General features: G+C 48.6%; 1 protein-coding gene across 9 annotated transcripts in view; it reads right to left on the bottom strand.

Annotated features, from left to right (window-relative positions):
• Window positions 1-26,687, bottom strand: part of LOC115480240 (sodium/calcium exchanger 1-like) — a 144,382-nt gene that overhangs the window by 64,694 nt on the left and 53,001 nt on the right. For 4 of the 9 annotated variants that reach the window (XM_030218761.1, XM_030218764.1, XM_030218762.1 and 1 more), the window contains exon 2: window positions 15,384-15,490. In XM_030218761.1, coding sequence (XP_030074621.1) covers window positions 15,384-15,490 — 107 coding nt within the window. Of the gene's footprint in view, window positions 1-10,079; window positions 10,090-10,658; window positions 10,697-12,822; window positions 12,836-15,372; window positions 15,491-26,687 lie in introns of all 9 variants that reach the window. The other 5 variants (XM_030218767.1, XM_030218770.1, XM_030218769.1 and 2 more) reach the window with 4 other exon arrangements.

Genomic DNA, 26,687 nt, shown 5'->3' with positions numbered 1-26,687 from the left:
CTACTCCTAGCAATCATATGAAAAATGCCACTACCAACCAGGATGTCACCTCTGTGGGACAGCACTTTACAAAATCAGAACACTGTATCAATGATTTTATGGTGAGAATACAAAAAGGAAACTTTAAGACAATCCAGGAACGTAAGACCTTTGAAAAAATGATTAAATATTTTGACACCCACCAGACAGGACTTAACAAAGATCTGTTTTTTCTAGCCCGTTATAAACCATAAAATTCGGGGAGGAGCCAAAATGGCGGTCTGATCGTTTGGTTGTCTCTCAAATCGTCTGCTGTTTACTTGCAAATCGTTGTTCTTAATGCCTCATACGAAGAGAAAAGGATTGGTGAAAGGCCAACTGCCGCTGGTCAGAACATCTTCCCCGATTCAGCAGTCGATAGACAGATACACAACGGCAAGTTCACAAGCAGCTGGAGTGATTGAGTCCTTGCTGAGAGCCAAAGGAGGAGCTTCCGCTCCCCGGGCAACTGAAACATCTTTGTCGCCTCCTGAACTTAATCCCCCTCCGTGTCCTGCTTATGCTGGGAGAAATGCAGGGGCCCTGAATTACTTGGAAGTCGAAGAAATCAGGACTCCTGGCCAGATGCACTAAATTTTACATAGTAAAACATAGTAGATGACGGCAGAAAAAGACCTGCACGGTCCATCCAGTCTGCTGAGGAGGAAGGAGGTGTTTTAGAGAGCTCTGCTGACTTCCAGTGGAAAGGGAGTGAGACCTAGCTCCCTCCCCAAAGATGAGGAGGGTCCCTGGGGAGAAGGCCTCAGGAAAGTCCCAGGCTATGGGGCCTCCTGGGGCCCGGGACCAGAAGGCCGAAAGGAGTGGCTCTCTCCCTGGTTTGACTACCGGGAGAAGGGAAAGGAGTCCAGTGGACCGAAGGGAGAAGCAGCCCAGTGGAGGCCACCAGAGCATTTCCCCCTCCATGGCCCAGCTTGCGGAAGGTAAGCGAGAAGACAGTGGAGGGGGGAGGAAGATAGTACAGGCCCCAGAAGGGCGCTTCCAAGGAAGGGAGAAGGAAGAGGCGATGGAAGTTTGCCAGAAGCCTTTGCTGGAGGCAGCTGAGAGTGAGAGTGAGGAGAGTGGATCGTCAGATGAGGAGTTCCTTGAAGTGAGCTATGACCCTGATGATCCAGCAAGTAGTGTGGTAAATATTGTAAGACGAATTAAGCTGGTGGAAAAAGAAGTAGTGGAGCTAGGAAAACGTCTGAAAATGGCAAGAACTATGTGTAAATTTGCCCCAGCGGAGCACAGACAAATGTATGTTAAAGAGGAAGCCCGGATATCAAAGTTGTTGGGGAAAAAAGAACACTTGTTGAACTGTTTAAAAAAGGGCTCTGTGAATCCTTTGAGGGAGCTCTATGTTAACCGAGAAAGGATGGCTTCAATACCACAGTCTGGGGGTTCAGGAACACTACAGTTGCAGCAAGCTTCAGTGTCTTCAGCAGCATTAGACTCAAAAGAGTTGTCTGGGTTCAGAGGTGACCCCACTTTAAAAATACATGAGACAGTTGGCAACACAGTCTAGAGCACTTACCCAGCAGCCAGAGGATAAGGAGGCAGCGGCAGGACATGGCTCTGAGGTGGGGGCTGGAGTAGAGATCCTACCTGTGGAGGGGAGGACAGAACTCAGTAACTTTTCAAAACTCCAGATAATGGAGGCAGCAGAGGGAGACGCAGTTAGCAGCCTGTTTTCTACAGAGGTGGTGGTCGAAGTCTCAGAGGGCTTACCTGCAGTTGTGCAAACAGCAGAGACAGTTGCCGTGAAGGAGGCCCTGTTGGAAAAGGGTCAGCAGAGGCAGACTCCGGTATTTTTGGCTGGGTCTGCAATGACTGAAGTGGAAACCGAAGCAGCATGGCATCTGGAGAAGCCCCGCCCACGAAGTCCGGGAGCAGGGGAGGTCTTCCCTGAGCATGGAGTAGCTGGCGGTTTACAGGAGAGGGGTCGGAGAGAGAGGAATAGGAGCGGGCAGCAGCTGGGAGCTCATTTGACCAGCTGTCCATTACAAGAGGTGAAATTGGGGGGTGCTAACAGCCAGCCTGTGGCGGAATCAGGAACAGACAAGCCATGCCCCCGGGAAGCGCCAGCCATTGGGAGAACGCAGGAGGGACTGCACCAGAAGCAAGGGGGAAGTAACCCGATTGTTGAGAGACTTTCATTGACTACAGAAGTGGACATGGCAAGTCTAACAGATGTGCAGCGGGTGGTGGAGCAGACCTGCCAGCAGGACGGCTGGGAGCGAGGAGCCAAGGGGAGCGGCGGAGTTCCGGAGGCTTCGCTCCTGGTGCCGGAGGTTGGAGGGAGTTCGGGGGCAGAGCGAGCAGGGAGTCTGGTATCGCCAGCTGCAGACCTGACTGGGCAGGTGCCAGAGTATCGCCAGGAGACAGAGGAGAGGAGGCGATTAGCCCAGAGGCTGGAGCCTGCAGTGGCAGGGACGAGCAGGGACGTTCCAGGAAGTGGAGATGGGCAGGACAATCAGTTGGAGGCAGCCCAAGCCGCAGAACTGACTATGGACGTTGCTGGATGTTTGTCTGAGAGGGAAGGGGACGGGGGACAACGGGAGGGGGAGGGGGCGGTGGATATTGAGGAAGGGAGAGGGATGAGGGGAGGGGCAGAGGGACAGAAGGGGGGGAGGCAGAGGGAAGGGCTGGAACAAGTGTGGAGGGGGGGCGGTGGGGGCTGGGGTCCAAGTCCTTTGCGGCAGTAGTCCAGGGAGGGGGAAGGAGGGAGGGGGGGAGATCGGGTGGTTTTGAGGGCCCAGGGAGGGGTTGGGGGGGAGCGGGGACAGGGGGTGGACAGCTGCCTAAGCGGCGAAATGTGGTACAGCTCAAATGGATAGGGGAGGGGGCAATGCCCTCCAGGGATCGGGTCTTGAGGCTGGTGATGGGGATGGGGTTTATACCCGAGGACTTTTACGCGTGTATACACCCCATCAACATCCCAGAATATGACTTGAGCTTCATGACCCAGAGGGGGATGGAAATATTCTGGGAAAGGTACGAGGGGGTGAGGGGAAAGGGGGAGTGGCGGGACCTCAGGGCCATTCCAGTCAGCAAGCCGGACCTGGTGCAGATCACCCTGCTCGTGAGAAATGAGTCTATCTCTGGGGCAGATTTAGCCTACTGGCTACAGAGGTACGCGGAGCTGAGATCCCCACTTACAAAGTTACCGGATCCAAGCAGGGTTTGGGCAGGAGGTTGGGGAGCCCTGGTCAAATTGAGACAGGAGAGCCATGTGGTCCAGCACATTCCTTCGGCTGCCTTTATCGGTCGTGACAGGATACTGTGCTTTTACAAGGGGCAGCCGCGGCAGTGCTTCAGATGTGGTTCGTTTAGGCACTTCAGCATGTCATGCCCAGTGGTAAAGTGTGGAAGATGCGGGGATCAGCATGCCACAGAGGACTGCACCGCGATCAGGTGCAACCTCTGCGGCGGGTTAGGCCATGCACATCGGAACTGCCCTAGGGCGGCCCATAACGAGTGGGATATGTGGGGGAAGGGACGGGGAGGGGGGGTAATGGAGGAGGGGATAGGGCAGGGGGTGATAGGCAGGGAGGGGCAAGGGGGGGAGAAGGAGGGGATGCAGGAGGGGGGGCGGCAGGGGGCTGGGTCAGGAGTGGAGCAGGGGGGAGAGGGGGAGTGGGTACAAGTGCCACAGAGGAAAGGGAAGTTTCGGAGGGGGGGGGAAAGTAGGGGTGGGCAGGGAGGGGTCGCTGCAGGGGAAGAGGGGGGGGAACAGATTTCAGGTGTTGGAGGAGGAGGAGGAGGATAGGGAGGTTGGGAGGGAGGAGGAAGAACAGGGGGAAGGAGAAGAGGTGGAGTTAATGGAGGAAGAGGGGGCGGCAGGGGGGATTGGAGAGGGCAAACGGAAATATGAGGAAGCACTGGAGGAGGGTACTGGTGGTAGGAAGAAGGGCGGGAAGGCTCTGGGGGGAGGGGGAGGGGTGAGGGAGGAGGAAGAGGGAAGGGAGGGAGGGAGGGGAAAGGGGAGTAAGAGGAAAGCTGAGGGGGCCGGGCAGGTGGTGAAGGCCCAAGTGCAGGCTTGGGGGGACAGAGTGGAGCTAGAGGAGGATCTGGAGGACTTAGAGGACTTGGGGGAGGTGGAGGACTTGGAGGAGGAGGTAGGGGGCGGGGGTGAAGAGGGGAGAGGGAGGGATCAGGGGGTGGGTCCGGATAGAGCAAAGAAGAAAGGAAGGAAGAAAGGGGGAGGGGGGGGGTAAGGTGCAGACAGGACGGCTGCAGGGGGGGGGAGGGGGATCTGGCAGGGGATGATGTAGACCGCATAGCAGAGGACCTGCTTCAGGGTAAGAAGGGGGTATCCCAGGAGATAAGGAAAGAAGTTGGGAGTGAGCAGACCCGTGACTCGCAATGAGGATGGCAGGCTTAGTGTTGACATTTGCCACGCTGAATGTGGCCAGCATCGCCTCTCCGAAGAAGCAGGGTTTAGCGTATGACTGGTTCGCGAGGGTCCAAGCAGATTGCTTCCTGCTCCAGGAGACTCGGCTGCGGTCCATTGAGGTGATCAGGCGGGCAAGGCGGGCCTGGAAGTGGGGTCCCTCGGTGTGGGGGTTGGCGGGGGAGAGGTATGGTGGGGTGGGGATCTTATTTAAGTCCCACCGGGTGAATATTCAGCGAGTGGTGGAGCTGGGGGTGGGGAGATGTCTTGTTGTGGATGCGATTTGGGAGGATAGAGCACTGAGGGTGGTGAATGTGTACGGGCCCCAAAGCAAGAAGGAAAGGGTGCTCCTCTTTGGGAAGATCAAGCCCTACCTATACACTTCGCGCCAAGTAGTCTGGGGGGGAGATTTTAACACCATATTGCGGAAAAAGGATAGTGGGGGGACGATCGGTACAGGTGGGCTATGACGGGGTGAGGCTGGCAGGGATCATGCGGGAGGCGGAGCTGGTAGACGCGCATGTGGCCTTCTGTGAGGAACAGGAGGGGTTCACGTTCTTTCGAGGGCAGTGTAAAAGTAGAATCGATAGATTCCTGGTAAAGAAGGGGGTTTGTCTGGGGGTCCACGAACCGTGGACGTGGACTTTTCAGACCACCACATGGTCCTCCTTCAGGTGGGGGGGGCGGCAGCGCAGAGGCCAGGGAGGGGGTTATGGCGACTAAATTTAAAGTGGTTAGGTAGCGAGCAGGTGCGGGAGGAGTACCGCCGGTTTTTGGAAGATCAGGTGTCAGTGCAGGGGGCATTTCAGTCATTGGGGGAGTGGTGGGATACAGTGAAAAGACGAACGCGGGGATTCTTTCTCAGACAGGCGAGAAGGGAGGGGAGGGAAAGGACAAAGTTGGGCATGGCAATAAAGAAAAAGAGGGACACATTGATTTCACAAGGGGGGAGGGAGGAAGAAATACATGATCTCCAAGCACTCCTGGAGCAGGTACAGTACAACCGCTACACCTCCTTGGTGTATGAGCGGGACTTCGGGAAAATGTGTAGCCCGGACCCCTTCGCATGCTGCCGGGAGCGGAGGGCGCGCAGGGTGATGGAGGGGGTGCGGGATGCACAGGGGGTCCTGCAGGACACCAAGGAGGGGATTCTGGGGGCAGTGAGGGACCACTTTGCGGCGTTCCTTTCAGCCCAGCAGATTGATATGGAGCAGATGGAGTGTTATGTGGAAGGAACCCCGGGGATAGGTCACGGGGGACCCCAGCTTCAGGCCCTCTTGAACCCGTGGACAGAACAGGAGGTGGAGGAAGCCATCGGGGCGCTCCACAGGAAGACCTCGCCGGGGCCGGATGGGCTAACAACTGAGTTCTACCAGGCCTTTAAGGAGCAGCTGGTGCCGATCCTGGTGAGGGTATGGGGGGCAGCCCAGTTGGAGGGTTCCTTGCCTAGTTCCTTGACAGAGGCGGCTCTTATCCTACTAAGTAAGGGGAAGGACCCGGCGATGCTGGCCAACTGGCGGCCTATAGCACTGCTTAATACGGATCGAAAAATCTTCGCGCGAATGCTATTCCAGAGAATGAGGCAGGTGTCTGGGGATTTGCTAGCAGCCTCGCAAGCATGTGGGGTTAAAGGGAGAGGGGTCTTGGAAGCTGCAGCGTGGGTGCGGGAGGGGGTAGAACGCAGTAGAGTGGGAGGGCATGGTAGGCTGTTGGTAACACTCGACCAGGAAAAAGCGTTTGATAGAGTGCAGTGGGGTGTCCTATGGAGCATTCTGGAGCGCTATGGGTTTCCGAAGGGTTGGATAGAGCAATTACAGCTACTCTATCGGCATGCGGGGTGTTTTCCCCTGGTTAACGGGTGGAGAGGGCAGGGGTTTGAGGTAGGGGCAGGGGTCCGACAGGGGTGCCCACTCAGCCCGCTGTTGTATGCATACGCCATCGACCCTTTTATAAGACGGCTGGAGAAGGGGGGGGCGGAGGGGCTGGAAGGGGTGGAGGTGGGGGACAATAACCAGTTAAGGGTCGTGGCGTATGCAGATGACGTTACAGTGTGGGTAGCGGACCAGAGGGAGGGAGGTAGATTGCAGAACCTGATCCAGGAATACTCGCAGGCAACAGCGTCGCAGGTCAATTTTCAAAAGTCCAATAGCCTGTGGGTTGGGGATCAGGGGCTGCAATTTGAGTTGGGAGGTAGGTTTCCTACAGCTGTGGAACGTATACGGGTCTTGGGAATATACTTCGAGAAGGGGGATTATAGGCTCTACAACTGGGATAGGTGTCTCCAAGAAGTGAAGGGGAGGGTGGATAGATGGAAGGGGTGGAAAATGACCATGGGGGAGCGGGTACAGCTCATCAAGGCACACTTAGTTCCTTTGTTTCTGTTCGTCAGTTACATCTGCCTGCTGCCGGAGAGCCGGTACGCGGCCTTGTATGGGGTGTTCTTCCAGCTGCTCTGGGGCAACAGGACGAATCCGGTAAAACGGAATGTTACCTATCTGCCTAGGAGGGAGGGGGGGGTGGGCATGATAAACCCAGTCCTGTTTTTCAGCGCTTTGTTCCTGCAGTTCAATCTGGGAAGGGCGGTAGGGCGGGAGCCACCGGGGTGGGCTAGGAGTGTCCTGCAGTGGTGGCCGAGATATTGGGACCTATGGCGGGAGGGGGGGAGGGTAGTGGCACTGCGAAGGGGGGCTCCGGGGGGGGGTGAGTTATTGCAAGACCCTAGTGAAATTGGTGAGGGTGTGGGGGCTGACGGTGGGGGAGGTGAAGGCAGGACAACGGGGGGTCTGGATGGACAGAGTACGGGCGCAGGTGTTCTCAGCTCCTCTGGCGCTGAGGGACGCGCCGGCCCCACGGATGCAGCAGGGGTTACGGTTGATTGCTTCGAACCGCATCCCGGTGAAGTATAAAGACCTGGCGTGGCTGTCCTTTCACGGTAGACTGTACGTCCGAGGAAATTTGAAATATTGCAATGTGCGGGATAGAGGGTGCCCACGGGAGGAATGTGCTGGAACTGAAGAGACGATGGAGCATTTCCTGGTGAGGTGCCCATTTACAGTCCAGGTCTCTGACCGGGTTTCCTCGTTGCTGCAGATCCCCAGTTTCCGCAACTACAGCTATGCGGACTGGGTGTATGGCCCAGAGGGTGGAGAGGGACGCGGGGATCCGGTAACACGCTTTCTGATTTCGGTGATATTGCGGTACTGCCTCTGGATGGCGCGCTGCAGGGTGTCCCTGTACCAGGAGGTCCGGCCGGCGGAGGTAGTCAGCTGGGATGTGGTAAGGGCGGTGCAGGAAGCGGCGAAGTGGGAAAGGGTGGAAAAAGGGGTGGGGGTGGCTTCGAGGTGGTGGAGACACGTGAGGCTTAAGCCGCCATGAGGGGACATGCTTCCCAGGGGATTGTGTGCCAGTTGTCTGAAGGGGTTGTGGGGGGTCGGGGGGGGGGGTCGGGGGGGGGTTGATCCATTGTATTATTGAGGAGGGGGTGTACATAGATAGGCAGACCATGTCTAGCTAGGAGCCTGGGGTTTGATTTGCATGTCCGGTTTTTTTCTTTGGTCTTTCTAATAAACAGTTTCCACTGTACTATTGAGGAGGGGGAGGGGGTGTACATAGATAGGAGGACCGTGTATAGCTAGGGGCTTGTTTTTGATTTGTATGTTATTTGTTTTTAGTTTTTTCCAATAAAAAGAGTTTTCCAGTCTGCCCAACAAGATAACTCATATGTGCTACTTTTTGTGCATACCCTACTTTGATTTGTACCTGTGCTCTTCAGGGCACAGACTGTATAAGTCTGCCCAGCACTATCCCCTCCTCCCAACCACCAGCCCCGCCTCCCGCCACCAGCAATAACAAGGCAATAACAAGCCATTAACGAGAAAATAGTAAACCCTGGCATGCACTAAATACCTTTTTCCGACGATGGTAGCAGCAAACGAAAACGGAATGCAGATGAGCAAATTGTGTAGAAACCCTATTGAAATGAGATGCATCAAAGTTTACCGCTTGCCATAACGCTGAAAAACTCCGGGAAAGCTAACGAGAGGTCTGTACCTCTCGTTGGGGCTGCTCGGCTTAAAAAAACTAATGTTAAAAAAAATAAATAAATCGCGGGGGGACAAAAACGCTCGTCAGGAGCGTCCTTTATGGACAGCCTTGCCCCCCCGCCCCGCCCGAGGTTGCCGCTGCTCCCCGCTCCCCCCCTGTATTAAAAGCATTTTTAAAAAACCCCCAAAACAAACACGTCCTTTATGGACGGCCTTGCCCCCCCCTCTTTCCTGCCCGGAGCGCTGCCCTTGCCCTGCATCCTGTTGCTGTGACGTTCTCGGGATTCAAAATCGCCACCGAGAGTTGAAGTCTCACGAGGCCGCTTCAAGTCTCGGCTGCCATTTTGAATCCTGAGACCGTCACACAGCAACAGGATGCAGGGCAAGGGCAGCGCTCCGGGCAGGAAAAAGGGGGCTCTTTCCTCCCCGAAGAGGTCACTAGACCACCAGGGCAGTAGATAGTAAGTAAGGGGAGGGGAGGGGAGGCTAGGATAGGTGTGCCCCACCGCCCACCCACCAGTTTGTCCAGAAATCTGGACAAACGGGCGGACTGGCAAAACCCACCCAGACGCCCAGACATGTCCTCAAAAAGAGGACATGTCCAGGTAAATCTGGACATATGGTAAACCTATTCAGACCACATCCTTCCTAACCACACCCCAGCATTCATTTTCTAGGTCCCTGACACCCCCCCCCCCTCCCAGAATGCGGCCACTGCCCTCCACACTTCTGGATCTTCAGAAGGGAACTCTTCCCCTACTCCCAGATGAGAAGAGGACTGGGCTGCTGCTAGGGGTCCCTACAAAATCTTGCTTGGGGGGAGGGGGCAGAATTTGAACTTACACAGATGATCACTCACGGAGATGTAGGAAAGAGCCAGTCTCAGACTGGATCTCTAAGGCACTCCACCAATAAATAATCAGAGTAAATTCCATTAACCACTATCCCTACTGTCCATTGCTCAACCTTCCCTCCTCACTGTCTGCCACCTCAGAGTCTACCCTCCTCAATTTATTTATGCACCTCCTAGGAGGGACAGTATCAAATGCTTTACTGCACAGAACAATGGTAAATAAACCAAAAACAATATATAAGAAACACAGAAATATGATGGCTGATTAGGGCCAAACGGTCCATTCAGTCTGCCCATCCTCAGTAACCTCTAACTCCTCTTTTTTCCAAGGGATCCTATGTGCTTGTCCCATGCTTTTTTGAATTTTGACACAGTCTTTGTCTCCACAACCTCCACCAGGAGGCCATTCCATACATCCATCACGCTTTCCGTGAAAGAGAATTTTCTTAGATTCCTCCTCAGCCTACTTCCTCTTAACTTCATCCTATGCCCTCTCATTCCAGTGTTCTCCTTCAATAAAGTGACATGTTTTTATTGGACCACCAATACATTTTGGGCTCGATATTCAGCCGGTGGCAATTTTTTGATGATCGCCATCAGCATTAAACCTGAAAATTCAATGCAGGGCCATGTCCAGGCACTGACATTGAATTTCCTGGTTTCCAGAGCTGGCTAACATATAGTCTGTTAAGTGCAAGATAGGACTGACTTTTATATGGGCCTATTTATGCGGTTAACCTGGCCAGTTAAATGCTAAATATGAGCACTCAACCAACCAAGTGCTGACTCCGCCCCTGGAACGCCCCTAAAATAGCCGGTTTTCAGTTTGGCGCTAATCGATTCTTTTCTTTTCTTTTTTTTTTTGTATCAATCAATTTTTATTGAAAAAAAAATTTGTGTTGTTGTTCTTCCAAAAACAAGCAACCAGTAAGCAAAAAGAAGAATACAGTAACTTCATACAGATTCAACAACAAAAGCTACCTCAAGCACCATGAAATGCCCCGTACTAAGCCCAAACTGTCTCCCCTCTAGCGTACCAAGGGCGAGGTGGTGGGGATGGTCCACCCTGGGTGCAAGCAGCAAGGGGCTGCGTGGAACAGGCGTGTGGCTGTTGGCTCTGCCAGTCCCTTACCCCCTCTGACGTCAACTTCCTGTTCCAGAGAAGGAACTCTGCTGGTTCACAGCTGTGTACTATTGAAATTTGGTTTGATATTAATAATTCAGGTGTCCTTTGTGGCAATTATTTGACATCTTCAGATTGAGCATTGTCTCATTGCTATTTCATGCAATTTTTGGACATTGTGTACTTTTTTAAGACCCCTGAAGCAGGCAATTTTGTCAAAACACAGACCATGTCAGGTCTGTCCAATAAATTTGAGTTGATGCCCCCTATCTTGAAGGTTCCTTGTGCTTTTGTTCTCTGCTTCTGTGAGAGTATACTTTGGTTTCCCTCTCCTACGTCTGCTGGGGCAGGGGACCAGCAGAGCCGACAGCCGCTCACGTGCTCCGCTCACCCCCTTGCTCGGAGGAGGGGGTGCTCCATCAGGGGTGTGTGCGCCATCCTGGTTGGCATCTGAGGTAGATACGCCACTGGTCCCCCCAACCAACCTAAGCCCCCCTGCCTCCCACACCCACCCCACAGTTATTTTCCTTGGCACCAACTGGCTGTGCTGCTACAAATTAGTGGTTAGCCCAGAACAGTCGATTTAACTGGCCAGAAGCTAGCCGGTTAAATTGCTTTGAATATCAACCCCTTTGAGGGCAATTCTATAACTGAAAATTAGGCACCACAGTTGTGGGCGTTGTCTGCTCATTCTATAAAAACATTTACACGCAGGATTTTATAGAATACTAGGATACGTTGCAGACACATATTCTATAATGTACATGAACATATGGTATCTAACTTTATTCAGCTGAATTTATAATTTGCTGTGTCACCTTAGCACTGATAGCATAGCAAAACAAACTGAGCTCTCCATTCATAATGGGATTGGAGATACCCAGCCCAAGGGTATCTGACACCCTAGGCGAACCTTCAGTCCCTGCCCAGCCCCACCTGTAGTCCAGACTCTCCCCTTCTCTTCCTTTCCCTAACCCTCCCTCAGGTCTCCAGTATTCCTCCTTCCCTACCCACCTCTCCAGATGTTCAGCATCTCTCTCTTCTCCCCCCCAAAGGTATCCAGTATCTCTCTCCTTCCTCCCCCCAGTGGTCAGGCATCTCCCCACCATGGTGTCCAGCATCTCTCTCCTTCCTCTCCCCCTCATGGTGTCCAACAACTCTCTCCTTCCTCCCTCCATGGTATCCAGCATCATTTTCCTCCTCTTCAATGGTGTTCAGCATCTCTCTCCTTTCTCCCCCTCCCAAAGGTGTCCTGCATTCCCCCTCTTCCTTTCCCTGCTTCTCCTGCCACCATCCAATCTGTGCAGAAGCCCCACACATGCATGCTGCTCAAAGGCCTGCCAATGATGGCTTTAAAGGAAAGCTCTGCTGCCGTCTTTGCCACCAGCGCCTGCATTGCACTGCTGCCCTAGGTGGATGCCTAGTCCTCCTGGTTGAAGGGCTGGTCCTGAAGAGATGAGCAGGTAGGGTTTGATATAAGTGAATCCCAGATTACATTACAGTGGAGCCGTAGATGGAGAAGGCAGTACAGAGAGGGTTCCAGTTCCCAGTGGAGTGATAAATGCTATGCACTCCCTCTTCCCCTTCATATCTTCAATGCAATCTGTGATTCACTTGTATATTCAAACATCATCCTCTGTTTTTACCTGCTCATTTGGTTTTGACCTAGTGAATGGAATGTAACTCATAAAAACAAAAAGAAAAAAAAAAAGAAGAACCAAAAGTCTTCCACAAAAAAACTGCAAACACAACCAAACGAGGAATGGAAGTCATCACAACCACAAGTTCAAAGATATCAAATTCCAAGGACATGCAATTGTAATGTTCCAAACTATTTACTAGTCAACTAGGATAAAAGGCTCGTTTCTGAAACCAATGAAACGGGCGCTAGCAAGGTATACCCTTTCTGCAATTAATGTTTTGAAAGGGATTGTTAGGCTAAATGTGTTCTCACCCTCCCTTCCTCCCTCCCTCTGTCCGAGTTGCAGGGCCGTTCCCTCCCTCCGTCCCTCCGAGTTGCAGGGCCGTGTCCCCCCTCCATGCCTCCCTCCTTCCGAGTTCCAGGGTCGTCCCCTCCCTCCAAGTTCCAGGGTCCCCTTTCCCCCCAAATTCCAGGGTCCCCCTCCCTCCCTCCAAGTTCCAGGGTCCCCCGTCCCTCCAAGTTCAGGGTCCCCCCTTCCTTCCAAGTTCCAGGGTCCCCCCTCTTCCTCCCTCCCTCCCTCCCTCGCAGTTCAAGGGTCCCCCCTCCCTCCGATTTCCAGGGTCCTCCCCGCCTCCCTCTGAGTTCCAGCAGCTGGTGATAAGCAACCTACACTTTACAACCTCCCCCTATTACTTCTCCTCTGCTTAACACAAGATTATTTCTGCTTCAGGAAGCAGGGGAAAGCTTGGCTCTTCATCCAGGCCTTTAAGTAACTAACCTGTTAGTCTCACACACACAAGTAGTGAGATGGGATGCACATACTGCAGCAGGATGTGTTTATCTTTATTTATTTATTTAATTTATTTATTTGTAGCATTTGTATCCCACATTTTCCCACCAATTTGCAGGCTCAATATGGCTTACATTATGCCGTAATGGCGATCGCCATTTCCGGGTAGAGAATTACAAATGATTTTACATTAAGGTGCATACATGGTAAAGTATAGTACAGTATCCACTCCTACCCTATCTGAGATAATATTTAATCACTTCTCTGACCTCATGTGCAACTTTCTTTAAATTAGTCACCTTATTTTCTCACTCCTCTTACTCTCTTACCTATCTATATGTTCCATCTTTGCTTGTACCCTACACTGTCTATTAAAGTATTTTATTACATATTGTGCTGACATTGTAAGTTGTATACTATGCCATACTTTGTATTGTTATTTGAATATTTTTACTATTGTAATTGTCTGTTGCTTATGTTTGATTTATTCTTACTGTACACCGCCTTGAGTGAATTCCTTCAAAAAGCAAGTAAAGAAATCCTAATAAATAAATATCAGCTCCCATCTCCAAAGATGAATTGACAAGATCCTTCAGCGGACCCACCAGAATCTCTCTGAGCCCCCTTATTATCCTTGCATATACCTCATCCAGCCCCATGGCGTTCTCCACTTTCAGTTTTACTCACTGCATTTTTTCTAGCGAAAAGGTGCCAGTACTCAAATGCCAGGCCACCCTTCAGGGATGGGGTGATCACTGAGGGACCCACCGCACAATAGCCAGGCCCCCTGCAACCAGTCACAGAATCTATGACAAGGCAGAATTTGTGTGTAGAACCTGAGCTCTTTCATTAAAACTTGGGGACCATGGAAAAGGTGCCAGTACTTAGTACCCACAAGTACCCCCTCAAAAAAAGCCCTGGTTTTACTAGTCTGTGGGAACTCTCCCATTTGTAAATGATGTGCCCTCTACTTCTTTACCACATATGTTCTCCTGTCAACTACTGGGGTCCTTCTTCAGTCCTTTCTTTGGTTAACACTTAGCAAACATATTTGTTTAGTGTCTGTGTTTTCTCCTTGTTTTTCTCCACATGGTCATCTTTTTCTCCTCTGTCTTACAATCCCATCACTGCCTCCTCCTCCTCCTTTCACCTGAAAAATCCTATAATTTCCTTTTTTTACTGTCATTTTCTCTGTATGCGCCTTTGCCAGGTACTTGTGTCCCAGACTGGCCACTGTGGGAGACCAGGCTCAATGGAACTTGGTCTGACTCAGCATGGCTCTTCTTATGTTCCTAAGAAAAGACTGTACAAATCTCTCAAGGAGCATCACTATCTGTACCCTCGTCAAAAGAAATTGAACAATGTGATCTCCGCCAGTGAAATCTCAGGAGTAACCCCTGCACTGGTTCTTCTCCCAAGCCCTATATGTGGTGACTAACTATCCACTTACTCCGCACCTGGACTTGCACATCCTATAACTTAGACCAGTCCCTCATATCTTATTCAACTGTATATGCAATTTGCCTTTGGTTTAGCAACCCATCTATTTATCCCAATTGACTTTGTACTACCCATCTTGTCCCCATCTATATATCTCAACTGCACTTAGCCCTTGGCTACATAGTAAGATGTTTCACTGTGTTTTAGGAACAGCAATAGCATCATATCTATGTTATCTGAATGTCCTAATGTGGGCCTTTATCGGTATTTTGCTGACATCATATTGTGTCTATATTATTTGAACGTTCTTCCATACTGACTATTATGATATCATTTGTATTGCACTGACATTTATCATGTTTCTGTTCTATGATTGTTCTACAGTGCTGTTAAATGTTTATAATGTCTGATACTGTATCGTGTTAGTCCTGTTACTAGGTTTTAATTTGCCATTTCCAAGTTTACCTCATTGATTGTACTTACGCTTATATTTGGTCTTTGTACTATTGTTATGCTGTTAATAAAATTGTAAGTGTTCTGCTCCCATTTGCATGGAGGCAGGGAATTGGGTCATGCCTTTGAACTACAAATCCCTGCAATCCTGTAGTTCCCTGTAATAGGTTCTTTTAGAGCACATGTCCAGTTCCCTTTGTCTTATAGGACTCTTTTTATTGGCTTGCCTTGCTCTCTGCTGTGCCCTTTTCCTCTCTCCATCAGGTATGTAAGAGTCTGTAGCATATCTCCTCTGTGAACTGAAACTGCTTATGCTGTATTTTTCTGTATGATGTCCTTCAAGTTACTGCGACGCTAACAAGATTCTACCGGTGTACAAGTATAAACAGCATCTCTACTTGGCGTGCTGTTGAATTACATGTGATGTACTATACTCTGGTTTAGACTGCATGCTAATCAAGAACAATAAGTTTTATGTTAAACTGTACCTGCTGTATACTACCTTGGGTGAATCTCTTCCGAAAGGCAGTTAATAATCCTAATAAATAAATAAATCTTTTGCTTTTACCAGTTTTGCCACCATAGACTTGATGCCCCCTGTCCTTAAGTTCCCCCACTGCCCAGATACCTGGCTTCTGTCCAGCCTCCACCAAAACTGGGTCTCCCAGCTCGATGAAAAAATTCTTGTTTTTCTCATACTCCTCATCATCAATAATCTTGATCTCAATCAGCTTCCTGCAAAAGAACAAACAAATCATTGAGACAATGAGGACAGGGGGATGGGGTGAGTTTCATTTTGAGAGCAGGGATAAGTGTGCATGGTGGGGGGGGGGGGGGGACATGAAGGTGAGTATGAGAGCAGGAGGGTGAAAGAGAGTAAGTATGTGAAAACACAGGAGGATAATAGTGGAAGTGGGGTGGAGGAATGCGAGAGAATAAAGGTGGAGTTGAGGAACAGCTTGAGCAGGGCTGGCTCAACCACTAGGCAGAATTATGCAGATACCTAGGGTGGCAGCCACTGTTCCCTCTAAGCTGAGTGGCAGTCCTCCACCTACAGTCCTGCCAGTGTGTGTGGGGAGGAGGGGGAGGGTGCTGCTTCACTATTACATTTTCAGTAGAAAGAGACAGGTAAACTCTGCAGGACTCCAGGGAACTTACCTGTCCCAAGTGATTGAAAACACAATATTGAAGCACTGACCCCCACTGGTCATGATGCAGTTGGAGGACTGCCGCTCAGCTTAGAGGGAAGGAGGAGGGGGCAAAGAAGAGCTGTAGTCAAAGCCCACTCAAAGAATCATTGGCACTTACACTGAAAACCTCATATACTACTACTACTACTACTACTAATCATTTCTATAGCGCTACTAGATGTACGCAGCGCTGTACACTTGAACATGAAGAGACAGATAAGAAGGACATTGAGATCACATTATAAGTGAGTTTGAATTATATCAGGGCTACAGTGTAATGTACAATAGCAAAACAAAACAAACAAAAAAAAAAACAGGGTTTCTTGACCACACTGTAAGTGATCCACATGATATAAAGCTGCATTATATGGGGTCTGCAGTGTATTCCTACCACTGGTGTAGCTTTGTGGGGCCACAAGGGCCTGGGCCCCCATAGATTTGGCCCTGGACCCCCCTGCCGCTGACCCTCTCGACCCCCCTCCCGCCGCCAACCCTCCCCCGCCGTCGCCGCTGTGGGCTACCTTTGCTGGCGGGGAACCCCAATCCCCACCAGCCGAGGTCCTCTTCTTCCCGCGAATGCTTCGTTCTGTTTCTGACGTCCTGCACGTTGAACGAAGCCAACGAAGTGTACAACATGAGGACGTCAGAAACAGAACAAAGCCTTTGCGGGAAGAAGAGGACTTCGGCTGGTGGGGATTGGGGTCCCCCGCCAGCAAAGGTAGCCCACGGCAGCAACGGCAGCGGGGGGGGGGGGGGGGGGGGTAGGGTCAGCGGCGGGAGGGGGGTTGAGAGGGTCGTCGGCAGGGGTCGTCAAAGTTGGTGGTGGCGGCAGCGGCGCCAGGGGGGGCTAAAATGTGCCCCCCTCACCTTGGGCTCTGGATCCCCCCTCCCACCGAAGTCTGGCTACGCCCCTGATTCCTACCCACAGAGAAGGTGGAGAATGAATAAACATTTATTCAGATTAAAGGCTTTTGGAAATTGCCATCATTGCAGGTACTGCACATATATAGATAGTGAAGCAAAGGTTTATATTTTAAAGAATAATGTCCACTTATACCTACATTCTGAGTTGATGTTAGGTGACCATTTTTGTTGGGACCGATATTCAAAACAATTTACAGTAGAAGCCCAAAAATCCGGATGCCAGAAATCCTGACTGCCTGAGAATCTGGAACCCTAAAAATTGCAATATCCACTGGACTACAAGTGCTGCACACCTTCTCCCCCCTTTCCGCTCCCTTTCCCTCCCCCACACATGGTCCAGCGTCTCTCCCTTTCCTCCCTGCTCTGCCTACAGCTCTCTCTCTCTCTCACTTCCCCAGTGTACTGTACAATACCTTTTTAGAAGTCTTCTGTGCTGCCACACGAGCGGCAGCCTTACTCACAGGCTGCTTCTGGCCTGCGCCAAGTCTCTCCCTCTGACCCATCCCAGCAGGAAGTTAGAAATTTCCAAAGACATCAACCAAAGTCTCAATATCATGCATTCCTGGGTGGACGCATTTCGGCTAAAACTCAATGCAGAAAAAACCCAGTGCCTAATACTCACCTCCCAACACAACAAGAAAGAATTCACCGCCATTAACACACCAACCCTAAACCTTCCTGTCTCAGAAACCCTAAAAATTCTTGGAGTTACCATTGATCGACACCTAACACTAGAGAACCACGCGAAAAACACAACCAAGAAGATGTTCCACTCAATGTGGAAATTAAAAAGAATAAGACCTTTCTTCCCAAGGAATGTTTTCCGCAACCTGGTACAATCAATGGTGCTCAGTCATCTAGACTATTGCAATGCACTATATGCCGACTGCAAAGAACAAATAATCAAGAAACTCCAAACAGCCCAGAACACTGCAGCTAGACTCATATTTGGCAAACCAAAATTTGAAAGTGCCAAGCCCTTATGAGAAAAATTACACTGGCTCCCACTTAAGGAACGCATCGCGTTCAAGGTATGCTCACTAGTTCACAAAATTATCCATGGAGACGCACCAGCTTACATGTCAGACTTGATAGACCTACCACCTAGGAATGCCAAAAGATCATCCCGCACATTCTTGATCTGCACTTCCCCAGCTGCAAAGGAATGAAATACAAACTAATGCATGCGTCAAAGTTTACCTACCTGAGCACACAGTTATGGAACGCACTGCCGCGCAGCTTGAAATCGATCTATGAAAGAACGAACTTCCGCTCATTACTGAAGACCCATCTCTTTAATAAAGCGTACCACAAAGATCAACCAACGTGAATATGCACAACTCGCCCACCTATATTCAGAACTGTCTCTTAATATCTGCCTGTATACTATTACTTTGTTTTATTATCATCATGTCGACCAAAACCCTGCAATACTAAATGTTCATTTACTAACATTCTTCCACTACTCATGATGTATTGTAAGCCACTTTGAGCCTGCAAAGAGGTGGGATACAAATAAATAAATAAATAAATAAATAAATAAATAACTCAGAAGGGGTGGGAATGGGATGGGTCAGAGGGAAAGGCCCAGTGCAGGATGAAGGCAGCCTGTGAGTAAGGCTGGCATGGAAGACTTCTGAAAAGGTATTGTACACCAGGGGAGTGAGAAAGAGCAGTAGGCAGAGCCAGGAGGGAGAGACATCGGTCTGCAAGGGGGGAGGCGTAGCCACAGGGAGGGCCTTAGGGCCTGGGCCCCCTCCTGGTACAAATAAGTACCTGAATATACTATGTAAACCGCTTTGAATGTAGTTGCAAAACCACAGAAAGGCAGTATATCAAGTCCCATTTCCCTTTCCTTTGGGGAAGAGAGACAGAGAGATGCTGGATGGGGAAGAGAAACGCGGATTTAAGTTTTAAAAGTACTGCCTGAGAATCCAGGAAATCCAGGAAATCCAACAATCCAGACTGACCCAATCCCCAAGCAGTCTGGATTTTTGGACATGTACTGTAAACGGCAAGGAGAAGCTCCTGGCCATTTATATCGCTTGTCTGAAGTGTTGATGCCCCTGTACAAGTCGTTGGTGAGGCCCCACCTGGAGTATTGTGTTCAGTTTTGGAGGCCGTACCTTGCGAAGGATGTTAAAAAAATGGAAGCGGTGCAAAGAAAAGCTATGAGAATGGTATGGGATTTGCGTTCCAAGACGTATGACCAAAGCCTTGCTGACCTGAACATGTATACCCTGGAGGAAAGGAGGAACAGGGGTGATATGATACAGACATTCAAATACTTGAAAGGTATTAATCCGCAAAAAAATCTTTTCCGGAGATGGGAAGGCGGTAGAACGAGAGGACATGAAATGAGATTGAAGGGGGGCAGACTCAAAAAAGATGTCAGGAAGTATTTTTTTCACGGAGAGGGTGGTGGATGCTTGGAATGCCCTCCCGCGGGAGGTGGTGGAGATGAAAACGGTAATGGAATTCAAACATGCGTGGGATATGCATAAAGGAATCCTGTGCAGCAGGAATGGATCCTCAGAAGCTTAGCTGAAATTGGGTGGCGGAGCAGGTGGGGGGAAGAGGGGTTGGTGGTTGGGAGGCTAGGATAGGGGAGGGCAGACTTATACGGTCTGTACCAGAGCCGGTGATGGGAGACGGGACTGGTGGTTGGGAGGCGGGAAATACTGCTGGGCAGACTTATACGGTCTGTGCCCTGAAAAAGACAGGTACAAATTCAAGATATGAGTTTATCTTGGGCAGACTAGATGGACCATGCAGGTCTTTTTCTGCCGTCATCTACTATGTTACTATGTTAGTATGTCTGGGGCTGATTGGGCATTTTCTATGGCACTTGACTGGATAGTGCAGATGAAAATGTCTGGTTAGGGCCCAAGTTGAAACTGGCTATTTTGGGAACGTTCTATTGGCAAAGTCAGACTTAACCGGCTAAGATAACTGCGTAAAACGCTTACCTGTCTTTATGTGGTTCTTCATAATCGGTTAAATGCTAAATATCACACTTAACCGACTATGTTTTCGCTGGCTCTGTGTGCCCGGAAATTGAATGCTGAAGCCAGGACACAGCCCGGCCTTGTATTACGCCAGCGGAGGTCGGCATAGTGCTGAGTGCTGCCAGCTGAATATCAGGCCTGTTGAGTTTAATTACCAAATCATGAGAGTGAAGGTGGGTGGGCTAGGAGCCTGAAAGATAATTGAGGATAGAGGGTCCAAGTCTTCAGCCTTGCTCCAGTTCTGAGTATGAGTGAGTAAGAGCCTGAAGCAAGTGTTATAGACATGAAGGCCAATTCTATAACAGTGCGTCTACATCTATGCCCCACGTGTGCATGCAAAATTACAGAATGCTAGCGCTTTCACGGGTATGCATAGCAGAAGTGCTTGCAGGATGTCTAAGAGCTATTCGGTAGGGGCATGTGCAAGTGGCATCGTGCATCAATGCAAGGGGCGTACACATAAGTATTGCCATACTGGGAAAGACCAAAGGTCCATCAAGCCCAGCATCCTGTTTCCAACAGTGGCCAATCCAGGTCACAAATACCTGGCAAGATCCCAAAAAAGTACAAAATATTTTATACTGCTTATCCCAGAAATAGTGGATTTTCCCCAAGTCCATTTAATAATGATCTATGGACTTTTCCTTTAGGAAGCCGTCCAAATCTTTTTTAAACTCCGCTAAGCTAACCGCCTTTACCACATTCTCTGGCAACGAATTCCAGAGTTTAATTACACGTTGAGTGAAGAAACATTTTCTCTGATTCGTTTTAAATTTACTACATTGTAGCTTCATCGCATGCCCCCTAGTCCTAGTATTTTTGGAAAGCGTAAACAGATGCTTCACATCTACCTGTTCAACTCCACTCATTATTTTATAGACCTCTATCTTATCTCCCCTCAGCTGCCTTTTCTCCAAGCTGAAGAGCCTTAGCCGCTTTAGCCTTTCCTCATAGGGAAATCGTCCCATCCCCTTTATCATTTCCGTCGCCCTTCTCTGCACCTTTTCTAATTCCACTATATCTTTTTTGAGATGCGGCGACCAGAATTGAACACAACATTTGAGGTGCAGTCGCACCATGGAGCGATACAAAAGCATTATAACATCCTCATTTTTGTTTTCCATTCCTTTCCTAATAATACCTAACATTCTATTTGCTTTCTTAGCCGCAGCATCACACTGAGCAGAAGGTTTGAACGTATCATCAATGATGACACTTAGATCCCTTTCTTGGTCCGTGACTCCTAACGTGGAACCTTGCATGACGTAGCTATAATTCGGGTTCCTCTTTCTCACATGCATCACTTTGCACTTCCTCACATTAAACGTCATCTGCCATTTAGACGCCCAGTCTCCTAGTCTCATAAGGTCCTCTTGTAATTTTTCACAATCCTCCCGCGATTTAATTACTTTGAATAACTTTGTGTCATCAGCAAATTTAATTACCTCACTAGTTACTCCAATCTCTAGGTCATTTATAAATATGTTAAAAAGCAGCGGTCCCAGCACAGAGCCCTGAGGAACCCCACTAACTACCCTTCTCCATTGAGAATATTGACCATTTAACCCTAATCTCTGCTTTCTATCTTTTATCCAGTTTTTAATCCACAATAGAAAACTACCTCCTATCCCATGACTCTCCAATTTCCTCTGGAGTCTTTCATGAGGTACTTTGTCAAACGCCTTCTGAAAATCCAGATACACAATATCAACCGACTCATCTTTATCCACATGTTTGTTCACCCCTTCAAAGAAATGTAATAGATTGGTGAGCAAGATTTCCCTTCACAAAATCCATGTTGACTTTGTCTCATTAATCCATGTTTTTGAATATGCTCTGTAATTTTGTTCTTAATAATAGTCTCTACCATTTTGCCCGGCACTGACGTCAGACTCGCTGGTCTATAATTTCCCTGATCTCCTCTGGAACCTTTTTAAAAAAATCTGCATTACATTGGCCACCCTCCAATCCTCCGGTACCATGCTCGATTTTAAGGATAAATTACATATTACTAACAATAGCTCCGCAAGCTCATTTTTCAGTTCTATCAGTACTCTGGGATGAATACCATCCAGTCCAGGAGATTTGCTACTCTTCAGTTTGTAGAACTGCCCCATTACATCCTCCAGGTTTACAGAGAATTCATTAAGTTTCTCTGACTCGTCAGCTTCGAATACCATTTCTGGCAACAGTATCCCACCCAAATCATCCTCGGTGAAGACCGAAGCAAAGAATTCATCTAGTTTAAAAGCTGCTCTAGCTCTTTTTTAAATGCCGATGCCAGCAGCTTGGTCCCACCCTGGTTAAGATGGAGCCCATCCTTTCGGAATAGGCTCCCCCTTCCACAGAATGTTGCCCAGTTCCTAACAAATCTAAAACCCTCCTCCCTGCACCATCGTCTCATCCACACATTGAGACTCCGGAGCTCTGCCTGTCTCTTGGGCCCTGCAAGTGGCACGGGTAGCATTTTAGAGGATCTGGATTTGAGCTTTCTACCTAAGAGCCTAAATTTGGCTTCCAGAACTGCTCTCCCACATTTTCCTATGTCATTGGTACCCACATGTACCAAGACAGCCGGCTCCTCCCCAGCACTATCTAAAATCCTATCTAGGTGATGCGTGAGGTCCGCCACCTTTGCACCAGGCAGGCAAGTCACCAGGCAATCCTCACGTCCACCAGCCACCCAGCCATCTATATGCCTAATGATCGAATCACCAACCAACAGCTGTCCTAACCTTTCCCTCCCAGTCAGCACTTGAAGACATATCCTCGGTGCGAGAGGATAGTACATCCCCTGGTGGGCAGGTCCTGGCTACAGGAGTACTTCCTACTTCACCAGGGTGATGCTCTCCTTTTAGGAGACCTCCCTCCTCCAAGGTAACACAGGGGCTACCAGACTGGAGGTGGGACTTCTCTACAACATCCCCGTAGGTCTCCTCTATGTACTCTCTGTCTCCCTCAACTCCACCGTCTGCTACTCTAGCCTCGAGAGAACGGACACATTCTCTGAGAGTTAGGAGCTCTTTGCATCGGGCACACACATATGACATCTTACCAACTGGGAGATAATCATACATGTGACACTGAATGCAAAAGACTGGATAGCACCCCTCTCGCTGCTGGACTGCTGACTCCATCTTAGTGTTTTTGAGTTTTTCAATAATTTAAAACTTGCTACAGTATTAAGGATATTAGCCTAATATAAAAGTGTCTTTTAGTTTATATAGTATATTGTATGATTTAGTGTTTCCTTCTTAGATGGTAATGAAATGTATTTAAAACTCTGTAAGAGCACTCCTTGCTTGTTAACCTAATTACAATAACTGACTATAAATGAAGAGTTGTCCTAGGGGTGGGTGGGAAGACTAAACTAGATCCTGCAGTGCCTGCTAGATTCTATCTGTTAATGCTGTGGTACAAAATTTTTAAAACTAAGTGGAAAAGACTATGGAGATTAGTTGATAAAATTATGCTTTTTATATTTTTATTTTGCCTAACACTAACCTACAATTCCTCCTTTAAACCCCAATCTTTAAGTTCGCAAAGCACAAAGCAAGGTAGCGTTCACTTACCAGAGAAATGTTCTCTTCTCTCGGAACTTCTCAGAAAGAAAGTTCAGTGGGACCTTTCCTCTTTATATAGTTTTGAATCTAAGGGGCCTTTTTTATACAGGCTCTTTGAAGCTGACTCAGCAACCTATGCAAGTATTCTGCTGCCCCACACCTTAATTAACACTTAATTGAGGTCACTGGATGAGCTATCTCTCCAGCAGCCAAGGAACAGAAAATAACTGCCTTTTAGAGCAAGAGTTTTTGGCTGTTTAGTTTCTACCTCTAGAAAAGGTTTCAGTTTAAAACTATGGGAAAAATGCCTATTTCTAGAGAAAATTTCAGTTTATAACTATGGGAAAAGGGTTTGTACACCACGGCAACTAGTTAATGATGCTTGCTTTTCTCTCTCACTCTCTCTTTTTATTCCCCCCTTAATACTAAACTAGGTCCTGCTTGCTGTACTAAGTTCTGAGGCTAACGTTGAAACCCCTTAAAAATTTACACTCCAGCCCATCCCTATCTATTCAGTCATAATCAAGGCATAGACCATAGAAGTCTGCCCAGCTCTCATTTTGTTTCCCAATTACCAGCGTCACCACCCAATCTCTGCTAAGATTCCATGGATCCATTCCTTCTAAACAGGATTCCTTTGTGTTTATCCCATGCATGTTTGAATTTCATTACCACTTTCATCTCCACAACCTTCTGCGGGAGGGCATTCCACATATCCACCACCCTCTCTGTGAAAAAATACTTCCTGAAATTAGTCCTGAGTCTGCCCCCCTTCAACCTCAATTCATGTCCTCTAGTTCTACCGCCTTCCTGTCTCCGAAAAAGGTTCAGTTGCGGATTAATACTGATGATGGGCTGGAGTGTAAATTTTAAGGTGCTTCGACGTTAGCTTCAGAATTTAGTACAAGAACAGTGCTGGGTAGACTTCTACAGTCCGTGCCCTGAGAAAGGCAAGGACAAATCAAACTCGGGTATACATATAAAATATCACATACCATGTAAATGAGTTTATCTTATTGGGCAGACTGAATGGCTCCGTGGCAGGGCAGCTTATGGGAGTCACTGCTGCTGCCGCTGCCACATTTTGAAAAAGAAAAGGTAAACACAGGGAAGAGGGTTGAGGAGGACAGGGAGGAGATGCCAGACCGGGTGGGGACGCGGGCAGCATCTCATCCCTACCTTGGGTTGTAGATTGCCTTGGGTCACCCCTGCTGAGCAAATTTAGGGCCAGAGAGAACCACAAAATGGTCATTTAATGAGCGAAGGAGCCTAACAGGTGACTATGGGATTGTAAGACTGGACAGGTATTCGAGAGTACCTAGTCATAAGGCCTTAAATGTTAGAGTCGCAACTGTATGAATGATCTGTTGCTGAACTGGTAACCAGTGATGTGCCTTCAGGAGATGAGCAATGTGGTCATGACATTGAGCAAGGCAGAGAAGATGAATGGCTGTGTTTTGGAGAGTTTGGAGTTTCTTTAATGTGTTATGCGGAAGAGCAGCATAGACAATGTTGCAGTAATCCAGGCATGTTATGAACAGAAAAAGGATCATGGTGTGGAAAGTATTGTGGTTAAAATAGTGTTGAACGGCTCTCACAGGGGCCCTTTTACAAATGCGCATTAGGCTCTACGCGTGTACAGCATTCGCCAAAACAAGACTACCACCAGGCTAGTATGCCCTTTGGCAGTAATTTTGGATTTGGCGCACGCCCAAAACGCCAGGAAAAATTAATTTTTTATTTCCTATTGTGTGCAGTGTTTCCAGCGTTAATTAGCAGTTGGCGAGTTGACCGGTCACCATGTGTGTAGCACATGAGCCCTTACTGCTAGGTCAATAGGTGGCGGTGAGGTATCAGGCGGAAAATGGACGCGCGCTGATTTCAATTTTAGCACACGTCCAATTTCCAGCCCCTTAAAAAAAGGCCCTTTTTCCTAGACGTAGTAAAAAAAATGGCCCAGCACGTGCCCAAAAGACGCGCTCACACTACTGCAGGCCCCTTTTTACCATGGCTTAGTAAAAGGACCCCACCGTGCAGCATCAGGGCATCTAAACAGAATTGCACTCTAACAGGGGAATTCTATACATGGCACTGAATGTTAGGCACTACTTCCATGCCAAAAATTTATTTATTTATTTATTTGTTACATTTGTATCCCACATTTTCCCACCTATTTGCAGGCTGAATGTGGCTTATATTGTACCGGAGAGGCGTTTGCAGACTCCGGTGTGAACAAATACAAAGTGATGTTGTGGTAAGATAAAGTTCATGTAGAACAGTCAGCGGAAGAGTTGTGTTATGTCCATTAAGTACTTTACTTTTGTTGTGTTGCAGAGATCAGGCATTTAGGTTGGATCGGTAGGGTATGCCTTTTTAAACAGGTTAGTCTTTAGTAATTTCTGGAAGTTTAGGTGGTCGTATGTTGTTTTCAATGCTTTTGCTAATGAGTTCCACAGTTGTGTGCTTATGTAGGAAAAACTGGATGCGTAAGTAACATACATAGTAACAGTAGATGACGGCAAGTAGATTTGTATTTAAGTCCTTTGCAGCTTGGGTAGTGCAGATTTAGATATGTTCGTGTTGATTTAGATGTGTTTCTGGTTGGTAGGTCAATGAGGTCTGTCATGTATCCCGGGGCTTCACTGTAGATAATTTTGTGAACCAAGGTACAGATTTTGAAGGCAATACGTTCTTTGATTGGAAGCCAGTGTAGTTTTTTGCGGAGGGGTTTTGCGCTTTCAAATCGTGTTTTTCCAAATATAAGCCTGGCTGCCATGTTTTGGGCTGTCTGAAGCTTCTTTAAGATTTGTTCTTTGCACCCCGCATAAATTCCATTACAGTAGTCTACTTGACTTAGTACTATTGATTGTATCATGTTGCGAAATGTTTCCATCGGGAAGAATGGTTTCACACGTGGAAACTTCAGTGCGGAAAAACGTTATAATTTAGCAACTAAGAGTGGAGGAGCAGCCTAGTGGTCAGTGCAGTGGCTTGGGAAACTGGGTTCAATTCCCACTGCAGCTCCTTGTGATTCTGGACAAGTCACTTAACCCTCTATTGCCCCAGGTACAAAATAAGTACCTTTATAGATTATGTAAACTGCTTTGATTTTAACCACAGAAAGGCAGTATAACAAGTCCCATCCTCTAAGTGTTTCTGCACCTATGTGCAAAGGGGGAAGGGGCGTGGGCAACCCTTAAAATGCACGCAGTGTTATAGAATTTGGGGAATCTGTGCCCAACTTGCA

The sequence above is a fragment of the Microcaecilia unicolor genome, chromosome 11, assembly GCF_901765095.1.
Source record: "Microcaecilia unicolor chromosome 11, aMicUni1.1, whole genome shotgun sequence".
In the NCBI taxonomy this organism is placed as follows: Eukaryota; Metazoa; Chordata; class Amphibia; order Gymnophiona; family Siphonopidae; genus Microcaecilia; species Microcaecilia unicolor.
This window is presented reverse-complemented; position numbering and strand designations above follow the sequence as displayed.